Raw genomic sequence first — 24,531 nt, 5'->3', positions numbered from 1 at the left:
TAAAAATAAAACCTTAATTAAAACCTTAATATATATTATTCATAAAAGTATTAATAAAGGTAGTATAAGAATTAGTATATTTTATAAAATTATATATGTAATGTTTATGTATTTTATGATCAATATATAAGGAAAATGAAACCATTTTAATGAACACAAAACTTTTAAATTGGAGTTATGAAAGACGGTCAAATATCATCCTCAACACCTCGTTTATTTTTGTACTCTGCTTTTATAGCACAGCGTGCAATAATCTTGACAGAATTTGAGGGTATTTTGTAGTCATTTCTTGTCTCTAGAAAGGTGTGAGGTGGTCCAATTAAAGCTACCCCTTTAGAACTATACATGGGCTAATTTAAATGGCATCATTCACATGGAACATAATTAGAAATACCTGGTATACGCCATCAGTTTCCGTTCTCACACTGTCATATACCTGGTATAGTTGGTTGAATAAGCCCATCATTCTCAGCCAGACTTGCCTCTTCTATGCTTGCTTACTTAGTGATACCAGTGACTCTCCAGTTACTCCAGCAAGAAACTTCAGGTTCCTCCCACTTCATCCTCACAGCTTGCACTGTTTGTTTGTAGCAGCTCCCTGTCTCCAGGCTGCCCTCCCTCTATCCTACTGAAACCACCTCCTGGTTTAAACACTTTCATTGCTTTTTGAATTTTTAAAGTGTGAATATAGCCCAGTTGGCATGGCTCAGTGGTTGAGCGTCGACCTATGAACCAGGAAGGAGGTCACGGTTCGATTCCCAGTTAGGACACATGCCTGGGTTGTGGGCTCGATCCCCAGTATGGGCCATGCAGGAAGCAGCCAATCAATGATTCTCTCTCATCATGGATGTTTCTATCTCTCGCTCTCTGGGGGGGAAAAAAAAGTTAATATATTTATGATTGACTTGTATAATTGAAAATAAAAAAACAATGAACAACCTTTGTTGATATTCCATAGCCTGGATTTGTAGGATGGCATAGAAGCATCTTTACATTTGGCATTAATCTGTGTGACTTCACCTCTAACACATACTGTACTCTCCTCTCCTGGCACTTCTGGCAACTTGCTGTTCCCCAGATGCCAGCTGCTTTCAGGCCTGTGTGCATTTTTACTAGTATGTACTATTCTCTCTTTCGATGTCAATTTCTCTAAAATCTTTTCACTTTTCTCATCCCTACTTAAAATGTTACTAACTATGGAGTCATTCTTGCCTAGCTTTCCAGTCCCCTACTCCACCCCCACTGTGGTCTTTTGGTTAATGTTTTGTAAAGACTTCTATTTTCTATGGTGGTGCTTATCATACTGCATTGCTATTTTTGCATGTATGTTCCTGTTGATGGGAAGCTCCATAAGGGTGGTAACTAATTTGTCCATGGTGTCTGGTACTTTGTAGTATTGTTTTAAAAGTGAAGTTTACTTTTCTTTTTTAAAGGCAACCAATAGAAAAGGACAAGAGACTTATTATACTGCTGCAAAATTTGTTATAGCAACAGGTGCAAGGCCACGGTATTTAGGAATCCAAGGAGATAAAGAATACTGTATTACTAGGTAAGAGTAAATAGGCCATTTTAACTAAATTATATTATGTTTATGGGTTTCCAGTTTATTCGCTGTTTTATTTCACAAAGTGTTGAATTGATGAATAAAGGAACGTATATACAATGCAAGAAGCTATGTAGTTAACATAATGAAGCAAAGAGAAAATAAGGTTAGATAAATAATAAAGTTGAATTTGCTTACAAAAATATGCTATATGTTTCTAGGTAATTGCTTGGAGAATTTGCCCTAAACTTCCTAGAGATCAACGAATACAATTAGCTTTAGGTTTTAGTGTCTAATATAATAATGAACCTGCTGATCAGGAGAATCGTGGCTATTCCTAATACTGCGGTTTAATAGGAATCTCCCCTGGATAGTTCTACAGAGGACAGTATATAATGTAGTACGATGACTTGCAAAGCTTTTTTGACCAGATGCACAGTAAGAAATACATTTTTTATTGTGCTGTTAGTACTCAGGTGAACACACACACATATCCCAAACTAACAAAATAATATTTCCTTTTATCACATATAATGTAGTCTGAAATTTTCTGTTCTGTTTTTTAAAAAACTTTGCTTGTGATCCACTAATTTGATTTTGAAAAAATGGAGATGTACTTCCTTCTCCACAGGAGAAACTATTACAAGCCTCTAAATTCTTCTAGTGTTCCTTCATTCAAGCCCCACATTGCAATTCAGCCAACAAAGGACCATTGAAACCTAAGTAACTCGTGTCATTTTTATTGCCTAGGTATTCTTTTTCTTATTTTTATTTTTCAGTGATGACCTTTTTTCTCTGCCTTATTGCCCTGGCAAAACATTAGTAGTTGGTGCATCTTATGTGGCTCTGGAATGTGCAGGATTTCTGGCTGGTGTCGGCTTAGATGTCACAGTTATGGTGCGTTCAATCCTTCTTCGTGGCTTTGATCAAGAAATGGCAGAGAAAGTGGGTTCCTACATGGAGCAACATGGTGTTAAGTTCTTAAGAAAATTTATACCTGTGATGGTGAGTCTGAATGTCATTTGGAATTCCTTTTCTTTTTATTCTTTCTTTCATTAGCTTTTTATTTTACTCCTCCTCCATTTTATTAAATAAATTGGTCTGTAGTCAATAGCAAACCTTGAAGACAATGTTTCCACCCTGGACCTACAAAACGGGCCCCTTTTGGTCCCGGCCCCCTCCTCCTCTGATATGGTGATGTCCTTCCTCCTCTCAGCTCGATTTCCTCTTCTCTCACTGTTCCCCTCACCTTCTCTCACCTTTTCAGGGACAGCCCATCGTCAGCTAATTGTCTTCTTTTTCCTCTGTCATGATGCCCTGCAGTTTCTCTCATCTTTAAACAAATAAGCCTTCCCTTCCCTCTCTGCCTTTCGGGCTGGGTCCCCATACACCCACACTCACCTGTATGCCCTAGGACCGTTTATTTTCTGTCTCCTTTAGATAGAATCATTACATTGTTTATCCTTACTAGGTTCAACAGTTGGAGAAAGGTTCACCTGGAAAGCTGAAAATAGTGGCTAAATCCACTGAAGGGCCAGAAACTATTGAAGGAGTATATAACACAGTAAGTTTTTATTTTATAAGCAGGAAGTGGTTGAACACACTCATAAATTAGCACAGAAGAAGCTTATGGGAACATTATAATAGCTTAACATTTTTTGGATTCTTTGTTAGAGTATAATAAATATGGAAGGTAGTTTGTTGACATTTGATAATGGTATATGAAGAATACCATGCTAAAATACATGTGTATGTGTAACTATACATAGAACAAAATATGGAAGCAGATATACCTGTTATTAGTACTTTGTTCAGGGACATTAGATATCTTAAACATTTCTGCATTTGAATATTTTTGCAATAAACAATGAATCCTATATAATAAAACCCTAATATGCAAATTGATCAAACAGCGGAACAACCAGTTGCTATGATGCGCACTGACAGACCAGGGGGCAGATGCTCAATGCAGGAGCTGCCCCCTGGTGGTCAGTGCGCTCCCTCAGGGGGAGCGCAGCTCAGCCAGAAGCCAGGCTCAAGGCTGGTGAGCACAGCAGCATAGGTGGGAGCCTGTCCCGCCTCCGCTGTAGGCAGGTGTTAAGGAGCAAGGGGTCCTGGCTGCAAGAGGGCACAGGCCAGGCTGAGGGATCCCCCCCTCACCTGCTCCCCCAAGTGCATGAAATCGTGCACCAGGCCTCTCGTTTTATAATAAAGACAATAATAAATATAATTTCAAAAAACAAATAATATGAAATATCCAAAAAGTGTGAATATTCCATGGATTATTTTGGATGGCAACAATTCTGATTTAAATTGCTGATATTTGGATGACAACATTTCTTTTGTAAAGTTTATAGTTCTAATACAAACTGTACATGTATGTTTTATATACTCTTATACACTTTTTTTAGTTAAAAAAGGAAATGTAGAGAGTCAACAAAGTAAAAAATATATTAGAAAATAAAAGCTCTTATTTGATCATTTATTCTTAGATTATTTTGAGTTTTCTTTGTACCTATTTATATTATTTGTGAATAATCACAGTTTATTTCTTTTTTCCACTGTCTTCCTCATTACTTCTTTATCTTGCATAAGTACACTGCTAGCTCGGACCTCCAGTACAGTGCTAACCAGAAATGGCCATAGCAGCCATGCTTGTCTTGTTCTTGATATCGAAGGAATGTATTCCGTGTTTCCTTATTTAAGAATAATGTTTTTGGTAGGGTTTTGGTAAAGATTCTTAATCAAGTTAAAGAAATTCTTTTCTGGCCCTAGCCAGTTTGGCTCAGTGGATAGAGCGTCAGCCTGAGGACTGAAGGGTCCCTGGTTCAATTCCAGTGAAGGGCACATGCCCGCCTGGGTTTCGGGCTCAATCCCCAGTAGGGGGCGTGCAGGAGGCAGCTGATCAATGATTCTCTCTCATCATTGATGTTTCTATTCTCTCTCTCCCTCTCTCTTCCTCTCTGAAATAAATAAAAATACATTTTTTTTTAAATTCTTTTTTGTTTGCTGATGCTAAGGGTTTTTGTTTTTTGGTTGTTTTTTAAATCAAGAGTGTATGAGTTCAATTGTAATAGTTCCTTTTGTAGCTGTTGATAATCAAGGTTTTTTTTAAATTTGTTAATGTGTTGAATTATATTGATTTTCTAATCTTCAATCAACTTTTTATTCCTGATATAAAGGTGCTATTTATATGTTGTTTGATTTATTTATTTAGAATTTTTGCATTATATTCATGAATAATTGGCTTATAATTTCCTTACACATATTGAAATGTTCAGATTTTCTAACTTATGAAAGAAGTTTGGAATATGTTTCCTCTTTTCTGTTCTCTGGAAGAATTTATGTGGTATTAGAACATTCTTTGTTTGCTAGAATTCACTGATGCAACCATCTGAATCTAGAATTTTCTGTGTATATCCTATCTAATAATCCTATCTAATAAAGAGGGAATATGCAAATTGACCATCACTCAGTCACAAATATGGCTGCACCCACAGCTGAGACCAAGTTCCCATAAGGAACCTTAACGAGCAATCAGCAGGGACCTGAGGCTACGCCCTCTCCTGCCCCCTTGGGGCTTGACAGGGGACTTCAGGCCGCACCCCCCACCAGGTGGGGCTTGATGGGGGACCTCAGGCCACATTCCCCACCCCAGCACTGGGCCAGGGGACCTGAGGCTGCACCACCCTGCCTGGCTGGGCTTGACAGGGGACCTCAGGCTGTGCCCCCAACCCAGAAGGGCTTGACAGGGGACCTCAAGGTGCACCCCCAGTGCTGGGTCGGGGGAACTCAGGCCACACCGCCTACCCAGCGGGGCTTGATGGAGGACCTAAGGCTGTGCCCCGCTGCCGGTGGGGCTTGATGGCGGACCTCAGGCCATGCCTCCCACCCAGCAGGGCTTGACGGGGGAACTCAAGGCCCGCCCCCCCACCCTGGTCTGGGCTGGGGTACCTCAGGCCATGTCCCCCATCCTGACACGGGGCCAGGGGACCTGAGGCTATGCCCCCTGCCTGGCGGGGCTTGACAAGGGTGGGACTGGCTGGGTCTGGATCTAGTCCAGTTGTGGGGGCGTGGAGGGGGCAGGTCTGGGTCTCACGTGATTTTGAGGTGCATGTGGGTGGGCAGGGACTTGACTCTGGGTCCTGTGGTGCGCCCCAGACTCTGACAGGAGGAAGGATCTTAGTAATATACATTTTACTAATTTTCTTTCATCTCTAACATTTATATTATAGAGAAAGGGCAAATAGCAATATTAAATTATTTCCTCTAATTAATCCCCTTTTAATGTGCACGAATTTCATGCACCGGGACACTAGTGTGTGTGTGTGTGTGTGTGTGTGTGTGTGTGTGTGTGTGTGTATGTATATATATATATTTGACCACTGATTCATTTTTTTTTAAAATATATTTTATTGATTTTTTACAGAGAGGAAGGGAGAGGGATAGAAAGCTAGAAACATCAATGAGAGAGAAACATCGACCAGCTGCCTCCTGCACACCCCCTACTGGGCATGTGCCCACAACCAATGTACATGCCCCTGACCGGAATCGAACCTGGGACCCTTCAGTCCACAGACTGGCGCTCTACCCGCTGAGCCAAACCGGTTTCGGCGATTCATTTTTTTTTTAAACAATCAAAGGCTGTTTAAGGCCTTCTATTTTTTTCTTGAGTTTCTTTTGATTAATTACATTTTTCTAAGTATTAGTCCATTTCATCTAAGTTACCAAAATATATGGGTATAAAGTTACATATTCTTTAGTTTCTCTCAGCAATATATCATCATTTTTCTCTAGAGGTCTTTTTTGTATTTTGCTAAATTTATCTTTAGTATTTTATGTTTTTTAAGCTATTGTAAATGGTATTTAAATTTTTTTAACTTTAGTATTAGTTGATAGTATATAGAAATACAAATGATTTCTGTATATTGACCTTGTAGATTCTTAGGATTTATGTCTCTATATAAAATCAGTTTCTTCTTTCCAATCTACATGCTTTTTATTTCTTTTTCTTGCTTTGTTGCACTAGTTAAGAACTCCAGTACAGTGCTGAATAGACATTGTGAGTGCATATCCTCCTCTTACACCAATCTTAGGGGTGATCCTAACCATTCGGTCTTTTATGATTGCTAGGATGGAAAGCTGTTCTTTTGTTTACAGAAGCCTTTTACTGGGTTGGGGAAATTTTCTTTTATTCTTAGTGTGCTGAGGATTTAATTAGAATCCTCAAGGGTGTGAAGTTCTGTCAAATGCTTTTCCCACATCTATTGGGATGATTAATTTGTTTTCTCCTTTATTCTGTTAAAATGATGAATTACATTGATTTTTGCATGTTAAATCAAATTTGTATTTTTGGAACAAACCTCACTTGGTCGTGATCAATTATCCTCTTTAATATTGTTATATTTGATTTGCTAAGATTTTGTTAACGATTTTATATCTTATGTTCATGGAGATATTGGCTTATAATTTTATTTAAATATCCTTGTTTGATTTTGGTGTCAGATGTTTATGCTGGCTTCATAAAAAGGAGTTGGGAAGACTCCTTTCTCTTTTTTCTGGAGGAGTTTGTGTACCACTAGTGTTATTGTTTACTTGTGTGTTCAATCGACTTTACAAATGAAGTCATTTGAGTCTGGAGTTAATTAATAGGAAGTTTATAAATTGTGCATTCAGTTTTCTTAATGAAAATAGGGTATATTAGTCAGCTAGGGCTACCATAACAAAATACTATAGATAGGGTGGCTTAGGCAAAGGAAATTTAATTTCTCACAGTTCTGGAGGCCAGAAGCATGAGACCAAGGAGTCAGGAGAATTGGTTTCTTCTAGGCCTCTCTCCTTGGCTAGCAGGAGGTTGGTTGCCTTCTCTCTGTCTTTACGTGATTGTTCCCCACTCTGTATGTGTGGGTTCTAATAAGGACTCTAGTCATATTGGATTAGGCCCTACCCAATGGCCTCATTTTATGTTAATTATCTCTTTAAAGGTCCTGTCTCCTAAACAGTTATATTTTGAGATATTGGGAGTTAGCTCTTCAACACATGAATTTGGGTGGGGGCATAATTCAGCATGTAACAAAGCGTTATTCAGATTTGTGTGTAAGTTTGATAAATTGTGTCAAGGAGTCTATTTGGGGGATGTAATGTACAGCATGGTGACTGTAGTTAATAATACTGTATTGTATATTTGAAAGTTGCTAAGAGAGTAGATCTTAAAAGTTCTCATCATAAGAAAAAAAATTTGGCCAAAACCGGTTTGGCTCAGTGGATAGAACATCGGCCTGTGGACTGAAAGGTCCCAGGTTTAATTCCGGTCAAGGGCATGTACCTTGGTTGCGGGCACATCCCCAGTATGGGGTGTGCAGGAGGCAGCTGGTCGATGTTTCTAGCTCTCTATCCCTCTCCCTTCCTCTGTAAAAAATCAATAAAATATATTTTTTTTTTAAAAAGAAAAAAATTTGTATAACTGTGTGGTGATGGTTGTTAACTAGACTTACTGTGGTGATCATTTCACAATATATACAAATATCAAATTATGTTGTACACCTGAAGCTAATATGTTATATATCAATTATACCTCAATTAAAAATGCATTTTGGCCAAAACCGGTTTGGCTCAGTGGATAGAGCGTCGGCCTGCAGACTCAAGGGTCCCAGGTTTGATTCCGGTCAAGGGCATGTACCTTGGTTTCGGGCACATCCCCAGTAGGGGGTGTGCAAGAGGCAGCTGATCGGTGTTTCTCTCTCATCGATGTTTCTAACTCTCTATCCCTCTCTCTTCCTCTCTGTAAAAAAAAAAAAGAAAGAAAGAAAGAAAAAAAATTCATTTTGACCTCAAAAAAAGGAATCTACTTAATCTGTCAAATTTATTGGCATAGGGCATTCATAATGGTTATTAGTATTTTAATGTCTGAAGGATCGATAGTGATGTTCCGCTTTCATCCCTGATATTGATAATTTGTCTCTCTCTAAATATAGGTTTTATTAGCAATTGGCCGTGAGTCCTCTACAAGGAAAATAGGCTTGGAGAAGATTGGTGTCAAAATCAGTGAGAAGTATGTACCTGTGGGATCATTGCACTATTGATGCACAAAGCAAAATGTTTCTACCGATCACCTCTTAAAATTCTCATTTAATTATTAAGATGCAAAATTTTAAAATGCTTTAATGTTATTTTATAGTAAATACTGTCCCAGCTCTGTTATCAGTTTTTTTCATTAATAAATCAGTAACTTTATTGTGTGCCTTAAAGAGCTCATGCATGATTTTTAAAAATAAAATCAAAACAATTATTTTTTCACCTACTATCTGATTTAAAGTGAATTTTATATCGTGGTCAGGCAAGGAGAAAAATTTCAAAGCTCTACGTGCAGTTCTGGGGGAAATCTGGGAATATCCTCGACATCCAAAAAATGAGCATGGTTTCATCAACCAGCAAGTTGTTTTCTTTTGGAACTACAGATACCTTTGTTATTATAAGTCGTTGGTCTTATAGACAGGTGATGACTGAGGTGCATGAGTTCTTAGAGAGAGGTCTTTTCTTTATGTACTCAGTTCTCTTGGAATAGTGCTAGTCATCCAGCAGTATAGAGTTAGTCATATATATATTTACTTTCAAAATCTAATAGGAGTGGCAAGATACCAGTAAACGACCTAGAACAGACCAACGTGCCCTATGTTTACGCTGTCGGAGATGTCCTGGAAGGTAAACTTGAGCTCACTCCCGTCGCTATACAGGCAGGCAAGCTGTTGGCTCGAAGACTTTTTGGGGGTCATTCAGAAAAGGTACGTTTCTTACTGTTGTTTTTTGAGATAATATCTAAATAAAGATTATGACTTAAAAAATCAGTACAAATAAAACTTTTGTGCTTGTTCTGCAAGTAAAAGGTTCTTCACAAATCATTTGCAGTTGACTTATTATTTACTAGTGGTTTTCAAAAATATTTTTTTAATATCTGTATGTGCAAGATGTTGTGCTGGGTGATATACAAAGGACTGGTAGGTTCCAGTACCAAGGGGCTTACTAGGTAGGTGGGGTCCTGAGTAAGAAGAGAGAGGAGCAGTTAATTCTGACTGAAGAGATCTAAAGGGGCCTCCCGGTGGACGGTCGCACTGTCACAGAGTAGGAGGGACACTCAGAGTGGATCGGGATGCTGGCCCTGGCTTCATTGCCTGCTTAGTGTGAGAACCTGGTCAAGTTGTTTCACTTCTCTTCACCTCGGTTTCACCATCTGCAAAGCTGATGGTTTGAATTAGGTGATTACTACAGTCTCCTCCACCTTTCATGGTCTTTGATCAAAGATTTGGGATGGGCTTTAAGGATGAGCAATTTATTTATTTAAAATACATTTTTATTGATTTCAGAGAGGAAGGGAGAAGGGAGAGAGAGATAGACACACCAGTGATGAGAGAGAATCATTGATTGGCTGCCTCCTGCACACCCCCTACTGGGGATTGAGCCCGCAACCTGGGCATGTGGGAATCGAACCCGGGACCCTTGGGCCACAGGCCGATGCTCTATCCACTGAACAACACCAGCTAGGGCTAGGGTGAGCAATTTAAAATTGAGGAAGCAAAGGGCTCTTTTGGTAAGGAGATAATTCAAAGAAAAGCCCAGAGCTCTGCAGTGCTTGGTTTGTTCTAGGACTCTGAGCAGTCTCTCAGGCGTTCCCAGCTGGGGAGGGTCATGCTGTGCTCCATCAGGAGCACTGTGGGTGTGCACAGCTCTTGGTGGATGAAGAATGACTGGGGAGGTGGTATTACTGGGTGTCAGGAATTCTAACCATTCTGTCACTCATGTAGGCAGAGCGATTGGTGATAGAGGAGTACAACTGGAAATGAGGCTGGAAAATTGATTTGGTGCCATATCATCAGAACTCTGTGATGCCACAGTAAAGAATCAGTCGGGCCTTCTGTAGGCAGTGGCAGCTGTTGGAGATCTTACTTTTATTTATCCCCAACTTTTCACTTAGTAAGATGTCAAACCACAGAAAGAATAGTAGCAGTCACCCACATTACCCTTTCACTTAGATTTTCCAGTTATTAATGTTTTGCCATTTTCTCTCTCTCCTTTGCTGGTGTGTGTGTGTGTGTGTGTGTATGTGTGTGTGTGTGTGTGTGTATGTGTGTGTGTGTACATTTTTTTCTGCTGAGCTATTTGAAATAAGTGGCAGATATCAGTGATGTTATGCTTCTAAATACTTCAGGATGTACAACAAGGATATTCACTTCCATAACCACAATTTCATTTCTGTAGCTGAGAATTCAACAATGCAGTAATATTCATCTTTCCTCAGTTGTCCATTGGTATGTGTGCATGTGTTTTGATTCACACAGTACAGGGCTCTTCTGAGTCCTAAGTCTCTTTTAATCTGCTCCAGCCCTCTGCCTTGATTTACCTGTTTGTTTGCTTGCTTTACTTTTCATGACTTTGACTTTTGATGAATCCAGGCTACTTTTCTTGTAGAATGTCTCATCTGAATTTCTCTGATTGGTTTTGCATGATTAGGTTAAGGTGAAAAGTTTGGGGCACATATTGTTCATAAGGGATGCTGTGTGCTGCTTATTTTATCACCTCAGGTGCCTTGTAAGGTCATAAAGGAAGACCGTATATATATGTGGGGACATGGCACTGCTGGCATTAATGGGTGGGGCCAGAAATGCTAAAGGTACAAAGAAGTGCTATTGCATTTCAGGATGTATGAAGCAGAGTAATTGTTTATTGCTTTTAAAAGTTAGTCATGGTGGCTGTGGGGTAGAGAGATTAGAAGACAGACATTTGTGGTGTGTGTGTGTGTGTGTGTGTGTGTGTGTGTGTGTGTGTGTGTGTGTGTTGTGTTGTGTGTGTGTGTGTAAAAAGAGAGAGGTTAAAGGTACAGGACTAAAAGGAAGGCTACAGGTAGGGTAAGAGGAAGTCCAGATCAAGTGGAGGAGGTAGTATAAGATGTGGAGAAAGTGTTTCAGATGAAAGGAAGGAAAGTTGAGGAATTATCTGTTGCTTTTTTCTCAATTGATATGAAACAGGAGACAGAGGCATCTGTTGAGGATGAGACTTCCACTGTAAGCCATGGGATATGGGATCAGCTGCTGGTCAATAAATGGATTGATGAGCATTTGATGGCCTAAGAGAAGTCAGAAAACCAGGCAGTCCACATGGTTATGTGATTTTCTCTAGCCATGTTGGAAAAAAGAACACAAATGCTTCATGATTCGCAGGTTAGCAAACATAAAATGGGATGAGAACATATTTTAAGTTAAAGACTCTAGGCTGATGTATATTGTACACAAATCACCTCATTGAAGCAAGTGTACCTGGTGGTGTTTTGGTGTGTTTTTCTTTTTGGGTAAAATAGAAGTCACTCAAACTAGGCAAATTGGGGGAGATTCTTATAAGTTGATGATGAGTAAGTCAAATCGCGCAGTGACTTAGAACAAGGATCGTGCTAGTGATGGGCCTCACTGCAGTTGGAGCAGGGCTGAGTATGGAAGTCACAGCTGCTCTGGGGCCCTAGTAATATGAAGGGACGCTTCACAGGGTGCCCTTCGGTAGCCTCACTTGGCCACAACTCTTTTTTTTTTTTTTCTGTCAAACTATCACTTGGAGGATCTTCTCTTTGCTCCTAGTCATTTTCCTGCAAAATAAACCATTTGATGCAGTTCGCCTTTTTTTGCATAGGTTTCTGACCAGCTTATGGATTACCTTTCTTTGGAGTTAGATGTCACCCCTGACCTAATAAACTGTAACTTGTTGGCTGGGGTTTGGGCGACATGTAGTGCTCTGGGCAGTATCACCCCTTGAGGACTATGGATGGGCAGGCGCAGAGACGTTCATCCTGGTTATACCCACCTTTTTTCTCTGTTCCTGCACACTGTTTTCTCGCCACACAGAGTTTTAATGATGCTTCTGCCTATGTGTTCTAAATCTTCTCCACACAGTCACAGACACACTGTCTTCTCCAGTGCGCTCGCGCCCGCTTTCCCATGGACAGATGCCTAAAGCTGCTGGAAGACTGCATGTAGGGTTCATGGTCTGCACTCTTCTTGTGCTGTCCACTTGTGCTGTGTCTCGGTCAGAGAAGGGCTGGGAGGGGCGCCATTGTGACCATGGGACTCATGCAACCCTGGCCCCTAAGTACACACGTGCCATCTCCACTTGATGGTCCAGGGCGTTCACTCAGTCCCACACTATTGAGCTGCTTTTTTGCACATCATGTCAGTGACACCATTAAATGAAATGGCCAAAGGTGGTCTGAGCGTCAGGTGAAATAGTGTAATTCTCTGTCACCTGGTAGAGATGCTCCAGAATCGTGGGGGATGGAATGAAAAAATTGTAGAAAATGTCTGTAGGGGCAACAAAGTGCACTATCTTCTCCTATACTGTGATTTTCAGACCAGAAGTCTGAGGTTGGGGCACTGGGAGAGCCAGTCCTATTCATTGGTCACTGGCCAGCTTGTGGTCTCTGCCCTGTAGTCAGCGGTCACCCCATCTCCTTTAGTGTAACCTAGAATTCCCTGATGTTGTGATGTGTCAGAACCAGTTACATTGAACTGGACTTACTTAGTTTCCTTTTATAAATGTATGTGATAGAGATTTTTGTTATTTAAAAAAAGTGTTACAAAATAAGAGCGTGTAATTTTTGTTTGTCTTTCAGTGCAATTATATTAATGTTCCAACTACAGTGTTTACTCCTCTGGAATATGGCTGCTGTGGATTATCTGAAGAGAAAGCTATTGAAATATATAAAAAAGAGAATCTAGAAGTAAGATTATGTTTTGTTTATTTTTTAAGAATCTCTCTTTTAATGACCTGTCTTCTCAGTAACTTCATTTTGTCATTTTGCAAGTTATTATAATGGTTATATTATAGGAAACCAGCCTATTTTAGAAAAATTAAAAATTAAATAATTTAAACCCTATCTCTCTTGCAAACTAATAATACAGTTGGGGAAAGAGAGATGTATACTGTATGCATTAGGACTTTTGAATTACAGGTAACAAATATCTACTTGAGTAAGCTTACACAAGGAAGCACAAGTTACTATGAGATCTTTTGGGGAATGTATCAAGGCCTTAGAAAGGGCTAAGAACCAGAAATTGTAAGACTGTCTCACCTCTTTCTTTTACTTGCTTGGGGTTTATGTGTATGTTTGTGTGTATGCATGCAGTTCATTCCTCTGTTCCTGCGGATAGACTTTATTTGCTCCTAGAATGCACATAGCAGCCAAACTATGGCCATTCTTTTGCCCCCAAGTTTGTCTGATAATTCTGGACTTAAGAGGAACTGATCAGCTCACTGTTTCTCAGTCTTAATTCACAATTGGTCCGAGCTGGGTCTGCCATCCAACCACTTCCATTTGGTATGATGGTAGCCAGACTCATGGAGTGTCAACATGGCCCTTGGAACCTACACTATCCGTGGACTCTAGGTGGGAAAGATGGGCAGTTCCCATGGTTTTTATGGGCTGTGGGCCATTTAGACTCTGACAAAGATGTCCTTCATACGTTTATTTCCACCTCTCCTTCACCACTGCCCCATTTACACACAACAACCTTATAAATATTTTTCTGCATTTTGGTGGTGGCTTGAGTATCTTTTTTCTGCACACTCTCCCAACATAGGAAGTATAGAGAGGAAAAAGAAAAGAGTTGGAGGATTATTACTACTTGAGGTTTTAAGCAAAAGAGTGTTGAAATTTCAGTTCTCTCCCTTAAAGACATTTTAATTTATTACTGGGAATTTCCTTAAACTATAGCACTGATATTCCCTAGTTAAATGGCCTAATGGCTTATTGAAACTCATAACTTACACTTTTGGTGTTGGGAAATGTATTATGAAAACTTTATAATGTTGTATCTTAGGGAATAGGGAGGCCCAAGGAGAGGGAGAGAGATGGGAGAACACCAGTTTAGTGGAGCAGTGAGAACACACACATTTATCAATTAACTTTGCCATCTTATATGGGCATTGTTCATGGCGCTCTAAAACAATTATAATAGTAACTTCAGAGATCACTATTTACACATAACCCATAACAAACATAATAATAATGAAAAAGTTTGAAATATTGTAAGAAATACCAAAATGTAACAGAGACAAAAAGCAAATGCTATTGGAAAAATGGCACTGATAGACTTGTACTACCCAGGGTTGCCACAAACCTTCAAGTAAAATCATGCAATATCTGCGAAGCACAATGAAGTGAAGCACAGTAACACCAGGTATGCCTGTATAGTTCAGCAAAATCATCTCGCTGCTGTTTCCCAGCGTCACAAGAGAGTATCTTACCTCTTATTGCTAGCCCAGGAAAAGATCAAAATTCAAATTTTGAAGTACTCTTATCACTTATGCACCATTGTAAAGTCAGGAAATCTTAAGTTCAATCATTGTAAGTTGGGGACCATCTGTAGTTTAGAATCCTTTTTTTAAAATCCTGATACCAAACATTAACCCATTGCTTTCTATATGGGTAGATTAGGAGGAACAATTCTGGGAAAATGTATAGCTTCCCCAAGCAGGATGGAGATCACATTGTGTTTTGCCCTGGGTCTTAGATGATTGAGCCAGATTGAGAAGCCTGAGCAGTGTAGCATAGGTAATGTTCTTAATATCTTTTAATGGGGTTGTATTGTTTCTGCTCTTCCTAGATTTGGTTTGACAATGAACCTTGTAAGAAGGTTGTAAACTTGTCAAAGACAGGATCTAAGTCTTTATTTCTTTTCAACCCACACACAGCCTAGTGCATTGCCTTGGATGGCAGTACTCTATAAATGTTGGAGAATTGAATTTAGTTAATAGATTTTTTGGACTAACAGTAGAGCAAAATAAAGGTCAACACACTTGTGCAGCTGGCATTTTAGGAGCTCTGGCCCAGGTACTCCAATCAGCTACATAAAATTGGGATCATGGAACTCTAAATTTTTGAAAGCTGTTATAGAGATTATCATCTATAATAATCTATAATAATAAAAGGATAATATGCTAATTAGACTTGACGTCCTTCTGGATGAAGCCGGAGCCAGAGGGAAGCCCAGGTCCTGGGTGCCAGAGGGAAGCCGGTGCCGCAGCCGGGGGAGGGAAGGCCTACTCTTGCACGAATTTCGTGCATCTGGCCTCTAGTGTTTATATAATTGAAGAGCATATCAAGGAGTGATTTTTATATATGCTAATCTTGGCCTCTTTCTCTCTCTTCTTGTTTTCCAGGTATATCATACTTTGTTCTGGCCTCTTGAATGGACAGTAGCCGGCAGAGACAACAATACTTGTTATGCAAAGATAATTTGCAATAAAGTTGATAATGTACGTAATGTGACTGGAAGCTGAAATGCTGTAATTTTTAAATGTAGCTTTTATTCTAGTATGTGGGTTTTTACGATCTCTTTAAAGGTAGTTTTCAGGGAAAGGCATAAATCCTTCAAATTATTACCCAGTTAATGTGTTTGCACTGGTTGAACAAGTGACAGATTGTGACTGAGGCTTACCAATACCTTCTCAAAATAATCATTGAAAGTTGGCTCTTCCCAGACCTAACTGGGCAGTTTAGAACTAGATCATCTGTGAAAATTTTGATCATCAACTAACAAAATGTAAGGTATATGTTTGTGTGCATTTTGTAAAGTGAATGTGTGTCACAAAGCCTTTACAAGGAGATGCTTACACAAAGTGAAAACTCTAGTTAATTAACTAATTCCTAATGAAGCAATTCATTAAAGAAGAATCAGTGGAGTGGAGAGCCCTTGTTGCAGCCTTCTCTGCCTTCCCTGTTATTGAGGTGAATGTGAAACTGACAACAGATGCCTGATTATCGGAGTTTAAAGCACAGTTTATTTAGGACTGGTTGTATCAGGAACACTGAGGGTAGAAATCAGTGTTAGCACTTGGTTCCTCCCTTTTTAAGAGTTTATAATTTATCTGGAGAGATAAAACACACAATTAGATACATATGAACAGCAATAGCTGACATAAAGTTTACAGAGTAATCTGAGGTTGCTGTCATGAAGTTGTAGGTGCATTTCCAAAGGGAGCAGGCAGAGACTATGCACTGAGGCCCCCTAAAGTGAGCAGGAATGGGGTTTGATTGAGCTGCTGCTGAAACCAAGATTCTCAGCCTTCATATTATCTCTGACCTCGACAGAGTTGTTGACTGTGGCTGTCGGGCCTGAGGCAGAATTTCCAGGTCTGTTTACCCCTCTTCTTGACCCTCGTCTCTGTCTTTTGCCACTCCTTCTGCTCTCCTTCAGCTGTGCCCATGTTTGCTCCCCACCCACACACGTGCTCACTGTCATCAAGAGAGCTTGTTAATTTCTTTTACTACTGTCCATATTTCTGTTTCTAGAGGACCATCCTACTACTATGAATTTTACTATAGCTGTGTGGTAAAAATTGGGAATTAGGTTTTCCTTCTCACAGGACCTGCCTTCATTTTCACTTTTAAATGGGGGTTTTACTCTGTCTGGCCTGCCTGTCTTTCCCCAGTTTTCTGTGTGTATGATGCACCACCTCAGAGATTCCAATTCAGTCTTCTGTGAGGCCCTGGGAACTCCACTTGTCACCCAGAGCCCCTGTGGCCTGTGGCTGTCCTTCCCGAAACACTGCTCCTGGAGCTCTCCATTTCAGCACCACCAGTATGTGTGTGAGTGGCTGCTTTGAACCATTGTTCTTTCTCTAGAATATGAGGAGGCGAGACTTGGTGCCAGCCTCAAGACCTCTGATGCTCTTTCCTTCTGTTGTACACTTTTACTATTGAAGATCGAAACAAAGACTAGAGTCTGATGAAAAACACAGACAAAAGGACATCCTAAGTGCAGTATACCTTGTAAATACACTGTGAATCTTTTTTAAAAATATATTTATAATGAATTTTTTAGAGAGAGAGGAGAGAGAGAGAGAGATCCATTGGCTGCCTCCTGCACGGCCCCTTCCAGGGATCGAGCCTGCAACCCAGGCAAGTGCCCTGACTGGGAATCGAACCAGCAGCCTTCCGGTGTACAGGATGACATCCAAACAACTGAGCCACACTTGCCAGGGCTACACTGTGAATCTGCTTTCTGTCTCAATGGTCTGCTCATCACATGTGCCTTTACCTCATAACATGCAGTCCTGGGGGAAAGCCCCCATCCCCACTGCTCCTTGATCTTCCCTTAGTTATTTAAGGAGCCAGGCTGCTTGCTTCCTGGACTGGGAATCTCTGCAATGCCAGTGAAACCTACTGCCTTAGGATAATTCCAGTGTTGGACTTTAATTCAGATTTGTATGTTGTTATTTAGCACTATCTCAGCATAATTCAGAAATTTCTACCATACATATTAATGAGCTCTTTCATGCAGTGGGTAAATTGCTCGTTTCTAGTAAATTGAGTGGAGATTACTCTGGATGTGCATTTACTGGCTCATTTAACAGATTGTTACAGTGGCTCAGTTTCATGGTAATGTTCTGTGCTGAGTTCAACATTGGTTCTTTTTCTGAATAGATGCTGTCAGTTTGAACTGTGAACTTGCAGTGATTAGGTTCCTATTCAGATCATTAACCTACTGGGCTTCCCTTTGTTTTGTTTTTCTATTAAAGTATCGGGTTATAGGATTTCATGTTCTTGGACCAAATGCCGGTGAGGTTACCCAAGGATTTGCAGCTGCAATGAAATGTGGGCTCACGAAACAGCTACTTGATGACACTATTGGAATTCACCCCACATGTGGTGAGGTACAGAAACGGGAGGTTTTTTAAGTTGACTTCAATTGTTGCAGTTTGAAAAACTATTATGAAGCACGTTGTCAGAAAGTTTTTGTATTAGTAACTACTTTGCATATTTTAAGGAGAATAGATATATTCAGGATGTGTTTTCATAAAGCAGTACTGAAATATTGTTGGCTAAACACAAATTTGTTTTCTTCCTTTCAAACAGGTATTCACCACTTTGGAGATAACAAAGGCATCGGGACTGGACATCACCCAGAAAGGCTGCTGAGGCTAGGCCTGCTGCTATCTAGTCTCCCCGTCTGTTCTCATTCCTTTCAAACATAAGGACGCTCTCGGACCCAGCGAATCTGTGACCGGGGCACCTGCTCTGTTACAGGGCCCAGTGCAGGGCTTTCTTCACTGCACGTAGATGAGAACGTAGACAAGGAGACAGGCAGCAGCAGGCGTCTGCTCAGCGGTCTCAGCTGACGGGAGAGGCAGTTACACTGCTTCCTTGACGTCTTAGCTCGGAGCTCATGTGAAGTGAGCTAAGACCAATGCTCTTCCAAGTCAGACTGAGCTTTCCTCTCAAGGACCTTTGAATCACATAGCTACTCTAAGGCAACCTTTCCGTTTGAAAGTTTTTATCTTTTTGCTTTGTTTCTAAGAAAATATTTTTTCAGTTATGAAACTATAAAATGGTGATCTTCCATCGTGTGGGCGTGTAATTCACACGGGGTCACTGGTGAGCGGTGTCTGCGGAAGTGCCCTCAGGTAGCTGGCTGCTTCACCCTCTCCTGGGTCCCTGACGGTAACCACCTGGGAGCCTTTCTACCCTTAGTGTCTCTAGACCGAGCAGAGTGTCTCATGTCAGAGAGAGATGCTTGTAGTTCTTTTTCATGTTGATCTTAAGAGTAATATTAAAAAGTTTTACTGTATTATTTGAACTGTATTTAAAGCTTTAAAATGATTCCATCTACAATCTGTTTAATTATAGTCAAGTTCAGTAAGTGACCAGGTGATATGAGAAGATGCCATTTGAATGTATATACCTGTCAGCATCTGAAAGGCCCTTGCAGTGGGAGGCCTATCCAAGGTCCTTGGAACATCTTGTTTTCTTGAGGAACATAGCACACAGCAGTCCAACTCAAGGCTCTTTCAGATAGCACTTGCTTGGGATTGGATAGTTCTATGGTCGGAATTTCTAAGAAAAAATTGAAGCCAATAAACAATTAGGGAACTCATTCTGTAGACAGGACATTTTGCTACCCTCCCCGGAGGCAGAGTGTGGAGTGGAGATAAGGACCCCAGGTAACTGACGTAGGATCTCATGACTGAGTGGCTTTTTCATTGGGTAGAGTAAAATGTAACTGTCAAAAAAGTGAGGCAGGGTGTAGTAATTGCCAGAACTGAGGTAGAAACAGCATAGTGGGAAACAGGAGGATGTTGTGAATTTTCACTGGATGTGAGGCAGGGGTGGGGTCATTGAACATAGTTTACTGGAAGCAGCTATATTAGAACTGAATTGTGAGGGATAAATAGGGTTTCAAATATATGGAGAAGGCTCTGAATGATACTTTCTATAAATTCAACTCAAATACTAGATAAAGTAATTTTTTAAATGTTGTTCCTGTATTGTAGAGCCACATGCACATACACAGCCAAGGGTTTCCAGAACCCCAACTGAAATGAAACCAGGAAGCATAGAAGTCTTGAGTTCTGCTTTGCACTGGGTGTAGGACAGTAAGCTTAAAGCCCAGGCCTGCCCCAGGTGGACTCTTTAATAAGACCTCTGTGTAAAGCTGGGCTCCCAATGGGCTATACCCCCAGGGGAAGGGTGATTGAAATGCACTTTGCCTCACAGAAGGAAGCAGCAAAGAAATTTGCCTGTCTTCTCACTGGCATGGGTGGGAGAAAGTATTCCATCCAAAGAGTCTGTAACCACTATGCAAGTTATCTTCCCTTAGTAAGGAGGAGAGAAGGCTTGGATATAAACCTCTCGGTAACTAGCTCCCATTCCCTTCTCCCATGCTACTTGCCCCACCCCTTATTTTATCTCTTCTTTTCCTTTTTCTTTCCTCCTCTCCTGGAGTAAAGATGGGCTCTATATAATGGTGAGAGATCCTTTTTTCCTGGAAGATACACTTCGTATGCACCTAATCACATAACAGATGCTTACAGATCTTTCTACAAGGAAATGAACATCCTCCATTATAGTAGAGATTTTAACATACCTCACTAATTTATTAGATCAAAGATAGTTTTGAATAGCACAATTTACAAACTCAGTTTAATGAACTTATGAAGAACACTGTTTAACATGAATACTTATGCATTCCAAGTGCACATGGAATATTTATGGAATTTGTCATGTACTAGCTCAACAAATTTCAAAAGACTGATATAATATAGAGATTTTAGCCGTGAGACTAACACTGAGAGCCCAGCAACCTTAACCTCCATACAGTATGATGGAAAGTGGAGTATGGAGGTATTGTGAGGTGAGTGAGAGGTTAATGGGAGATCAAGCTAGAAAGAGCCAGGGTAGAGCCAGGAACCAGTCACAAGGAGCAGGGAATTATGGAAAGATCCTAAACTTTAAAGAATAGTAGACTTGTGAATGCCTTGCCCCACAACTTTCTAGATGCATGAAAAAAATAAATGGTTTAACTTTTCCTATTCTTGATTTATTAAGTGTTGACAGTATTGGATGTTTCACAGAGTTATAACAATTGAGTACATTTATAAAGCTTTCAATATATAGCATATTGGTGTAGAGTGTCTTAGCTTCCACAGTGATGAGCAGGGACCTTATTTAAGGAAAGCTCTTATAGACACACAACAGTGTATCCAATAGGTAAGAGACCTATTGACAAATCTGGGCTTTGGCAGCCTCTGAGTTGGGCTCCAAATTGGATTCTCCAACTATGGGTAGTCATTTCCTTGTGTAATCCCCTCCTATAATGTGCAAAGGTTGGTCTGTGTGACAAGTAACATCTGGCAGAAGTGGTTTGTCACTTCTAAGATTAGGTCATCAAAGGATTGCAGCTGAAGTTCTGCTCACTCTCATGCACTCTCTTGGATCGCTTGTTCTGGGAGAAGGCAGCTGCCATATCAGGAAGGCCCAGATGCTGAGGAACTGAAGTTGCCCGCCAACAACAAGAAATTGAGGTCTGTCAGCATCCATGTGAATGAGCTTGGAAGTGAATATTTCCCCAGGCAAGCCTTCCCCTAACCAGCAGCTTGACTGCAATCTCCAGAGACTGTGGACCAGAACAATCCAGTTAGGCCACTCCCAGATTCCTGACTATCAGAAACTGGGATAATAAATATTTTTCTAGCCACTATGTTTTGGAATAATTTGTTACACAGTAATAGATAAGTTCATGGAAAATTAAAATTAGTACAAATGTCATAGATACCTAAAAGGTCTTAGATTCTTTTCCTAGGGCAGACAAAATAAACCTCACATAGATTTGGGATTTCATAAAAAAGGGATTGGATCTCAGATTTAGCACTGAATTTTTATCATTGCAGACAAGGAAACCCTAAACAGGGAAGCTTACGGGGCCTTAGTGGAGAACCTTCTAAGTCCATGGGCTTGGGCCTTGAGTGTGGTGGTCCCCTGCTGAACTTCCTTGGAGCACCCCTGATTGTCAAAGCTCATGAAAGATTGCTTGGGAAGCCATTCAAATTAGCAAGGGAGAGCAATACCTTCATAATTTCATCTCAAATAGGAGTTAGGGAAAGGCACTTAAGAGTATTGGAGGGGAGGGGCTAGGGCTAGTTAAGGGGTGGCTATATGGCAGAGGTAGGTGAGTGGGTCTGGGCAGTAGTTGGTCAGAATTTGTAAACGCTGCTGGAGCAGTGTCAGTGTTCCTTACAATTTGAGATACATGAGACCATATTGAATTCTTGTTACTGTAGTCTCTTGGAATATACAGGTCTGAATGAGCTAGTGTTAAAATAGCTCAAGCACCTGGCTGGTTGCTCAGTGGTTAGAGTGTTGGCCTGCAGACTGAAGGGTCATGGGTTTGATTCTGGTCAAGGGCATGTACCTTGGCTGCAGACTCCTCCCCAGCCCGGGCCCTGGTCAGGGCGCATGCAGGAGGCAACCAATCAATGTGTTTCTCGCACATCGATGTTTCTCTTTCTCTTCCACTCTCCCTAATAATCAATGGGAAAATATCCTTGGGAGAAGATTAACCAAAAACAAAAACAAAACAAAAAAACAGCTAAAGCTTTGGTAATTGGTGTACAATGAGCTTTAGTACACTTTATAGGTTTTTAGTAACAGTGCAGTTTTTCAAATCGTGGTTTTATTTCCCAATGGAGAACTATCTGACAAGGAGATCTATTAGGACTTTATTGCAAGAGATAATCAAATATTTATTGAGACATGCTTCCACCCATGCTGGAATAACAAGTATTAGACTTAACATTTCTCTGTAAACAAACTGGAGGAAATGTGGAACTGCGTTCAGGCATGGAACAATAAGACAGCGCAGAACTGAGATTCCTGAGAGAAAGGAAACAAATGAGGTGATTCCCTACAGTTGCCCCAACTTTCTGCATGGAAGTAATTTTCAGACTATAAACTCAAGGGAGAATCCAAACAGAGCTTGACAAGCTTGCTAAATTGAGATAGAAATTGGAGTTCGAGGAGGTTGAGGCAGCTGTACATTGTGGGGGAGGCATAGGTGGGAGCTATGCAGAGAAGAGGTCCAGAAATCTGCACAGGACCCCCTGAGTGCTGAATTCTAAGCCACACATCCTCAGAGTAAAATTCTAGAAAAGCAAAAAATGACAGGGAGTAAAAGCTGAACAATTGCCTTGGCTGCCACCGTCTGTTCAGCCATTCCTGGCTCCTCCCTGCATCCGCTCCTGCTGGCCTAGCTTCTTGGATCACCACCACGCAAGGACAGAGCGGCCAAGTGTAAATAAAGATTACTCACCTGTTCCTGCTGGCCTCGGGAAACAGTTCCACATATCCCAACCCTTTCAAGGGAAAGAGGTGGGCTCCCGCCTTCTCCAGAGTTGGCTGGCTGCAACTGGGGCCCTGGTCTCATCAGCACCCTGTGAGGAGGCAGGGTCTGGGACCCCCATGCCTCAGAGGAGGCAGCCTGAGCCCAGGGCCTCACAAGCACTGTGAACACAAACCCAAGTGTTGAGGCCCCCACGAGGACTTCACACAAGGAAAATGTCGGCAATATCAACTCACTGCTCCTGCAGTCACAAGCCAGACTCCAGCTTGGGAGGGGTTCTCTCACTGGCCCCAGCTGCTGTCTGTGAGGTCTCCTCCATTGCAAACCGTTGAGCTCGGGTTTCTGTGTTTAACAATATGCAATGCAAGTTGACGCTTCAATGGACTCTTAGGCTCCAGATTAGAATTTTGGGCAGGATTCAAGGTCCCAAGATCTGAGTGTGACTGCCTTTCTGGCAGCCTTTTAGGTGAGGAGAGCACAGAGGGTTGAATTATCACTTGTTCTCCTCAAAACAAACCCATTACCCAGTCAAAGACTTGGCTCACAATCATAATCTCGGGGGTGGGGGCTGGGGGATGAAGAAATATTGAACAGGACAAAGAGGGTTTTGTCCACACTGGAGATGTAAACATTTGGACACTCGTTGCACCTGTGCTGAATATGAAGCTCCCCAAACTCTGAGGGCACATGTGGTTTCAGCTCCTACGTACCGACTTCATCACTCCAGCCCAAACATGCCTTACCAGAAAGCATGGGCTTCCTGGGCCGCTGGGATACATCTCTGGATGTTCAAAACCTCCAAGGGCTGTGAAATCCCAAAAGGAGCCCATAAGTCTCCTGGGAGCCCACTGCTGCTCTTCCCTCTAGCTACCACATGATGGCAACAGGGAGCCAGCTCCACCGCTGTGGGAAGGACTAGGCAAGGCTTCCGCTGCCACAGGGGTTCCAGGCAAGATCTGTGCTCTTCCTGCAGACTCACCCAGGTGGGAGGTGGCCCAACGCGCAGGGCTTCACTGAGCTGGTTTCGGCTTTAATCTTTGGCCCAGGCAAAGATTACGTTTCTCCCAAGTTGTGACTGTTTTCCCCAACCCTACAATTTAGGATCCCCCCACATGATGCACTCCCTCCATACCCCACTCCCCATGTAGTCCCTCACACTTGTGTGCCGCTATGAAGGTAAGCCAGGCTCCCCGTCTCTCTCATTCATAACCACCCAGCATTCTAAGGCCATTTGGCAGCAGTGGAAACTGAGGCTCAGAGACTCAGTGAGATTCCAAGATCAGACAGCCCCACACCTCAGAGCAAATGTCAAAATGAAGTGGAGAAACTCTAAAC

At 41.3% G+C, this 24,531-nt stretch overlaps 1 protein-coding gene across 4 annotated transcripts in view; it reads left to right on the top strand.

Moving 5' to 3' along the window:
• Window positions 1-19,163, top strand: part of TXNRD3 (thioredoxin reductase 3) — a 33,227-nt gene extending 14,064 nt beyond the window's left edge. For 3 of the 4 annotated variants that reach the window (XM_008159474.3, XM_028138645.2, XM_054723879.1), the window contains 9 exons: window positions 1,434-1,549; window positions 2,323-2,548; window positions 3,015-3,107; window positions 8,518-8,594; window positions 9,168-9,324; window positions 13,191-13,298; window positions 15,740-15,835; window positions 18,101-18,235; window positions 18,438-19,163. In XM_008159474.3, coding sequence (XP_008157696.1) covers window positions 1,434-1,549; window positions 2,323-2,548; window positions 3,015-3,107; window positions 8,518-8,594; window positions 9,168-9,324; window positions 13,191-13,298; window positions 15,740-15,835; window positions 18,101-18,235; window positions 18,438-18,500 — 1,071 coding nt within the window. In that variant the 3' untranslated portion in view covers window positions 18,501-19,163. Of the gene's footprint in view, window positions 1-1,433; window positions 1,550-2,322; window positions 2,549-3,014; window positions 3,108-8,517; window positions 8,595-9,167; window positions 9,325-13,190; window positions 13,299-15,739; window positions 15,836-16,670; window positions 16,713-18,100; window positions 18,236-18,437 lie in introns of those variants that run through there. The other variant, XM_054723878.1, reaches the window with a different exon arrangement.
• The last annotated feature ends 5,368 nt before the right edge of the window (window positions 19,164-24,531 follow it).

The sequence above is a fragment of the Eptesicus fuscus genome, chromosome 12 (genome assembly GCF_027574615.1).
Source record: "Eptesicus fuscus isolate TK198812 chromosome 12, DD_ASM_mEF_20220401, whole genome shotgun sequence".
In the NCBI taxonomy this organism is placed as follows: domain Eukaryota; kingdom Metazoa; phylum Chordata; class Mammalia; order Chiroptera; family Vespertilionidae; genus Eptesicus; species Eptesicus fuscus.
The sequence above is the reverse complement of the archived record's forward strand: the minus strand, read 5'-3'. Positions and strand labels throughout refer to the sequence as shown.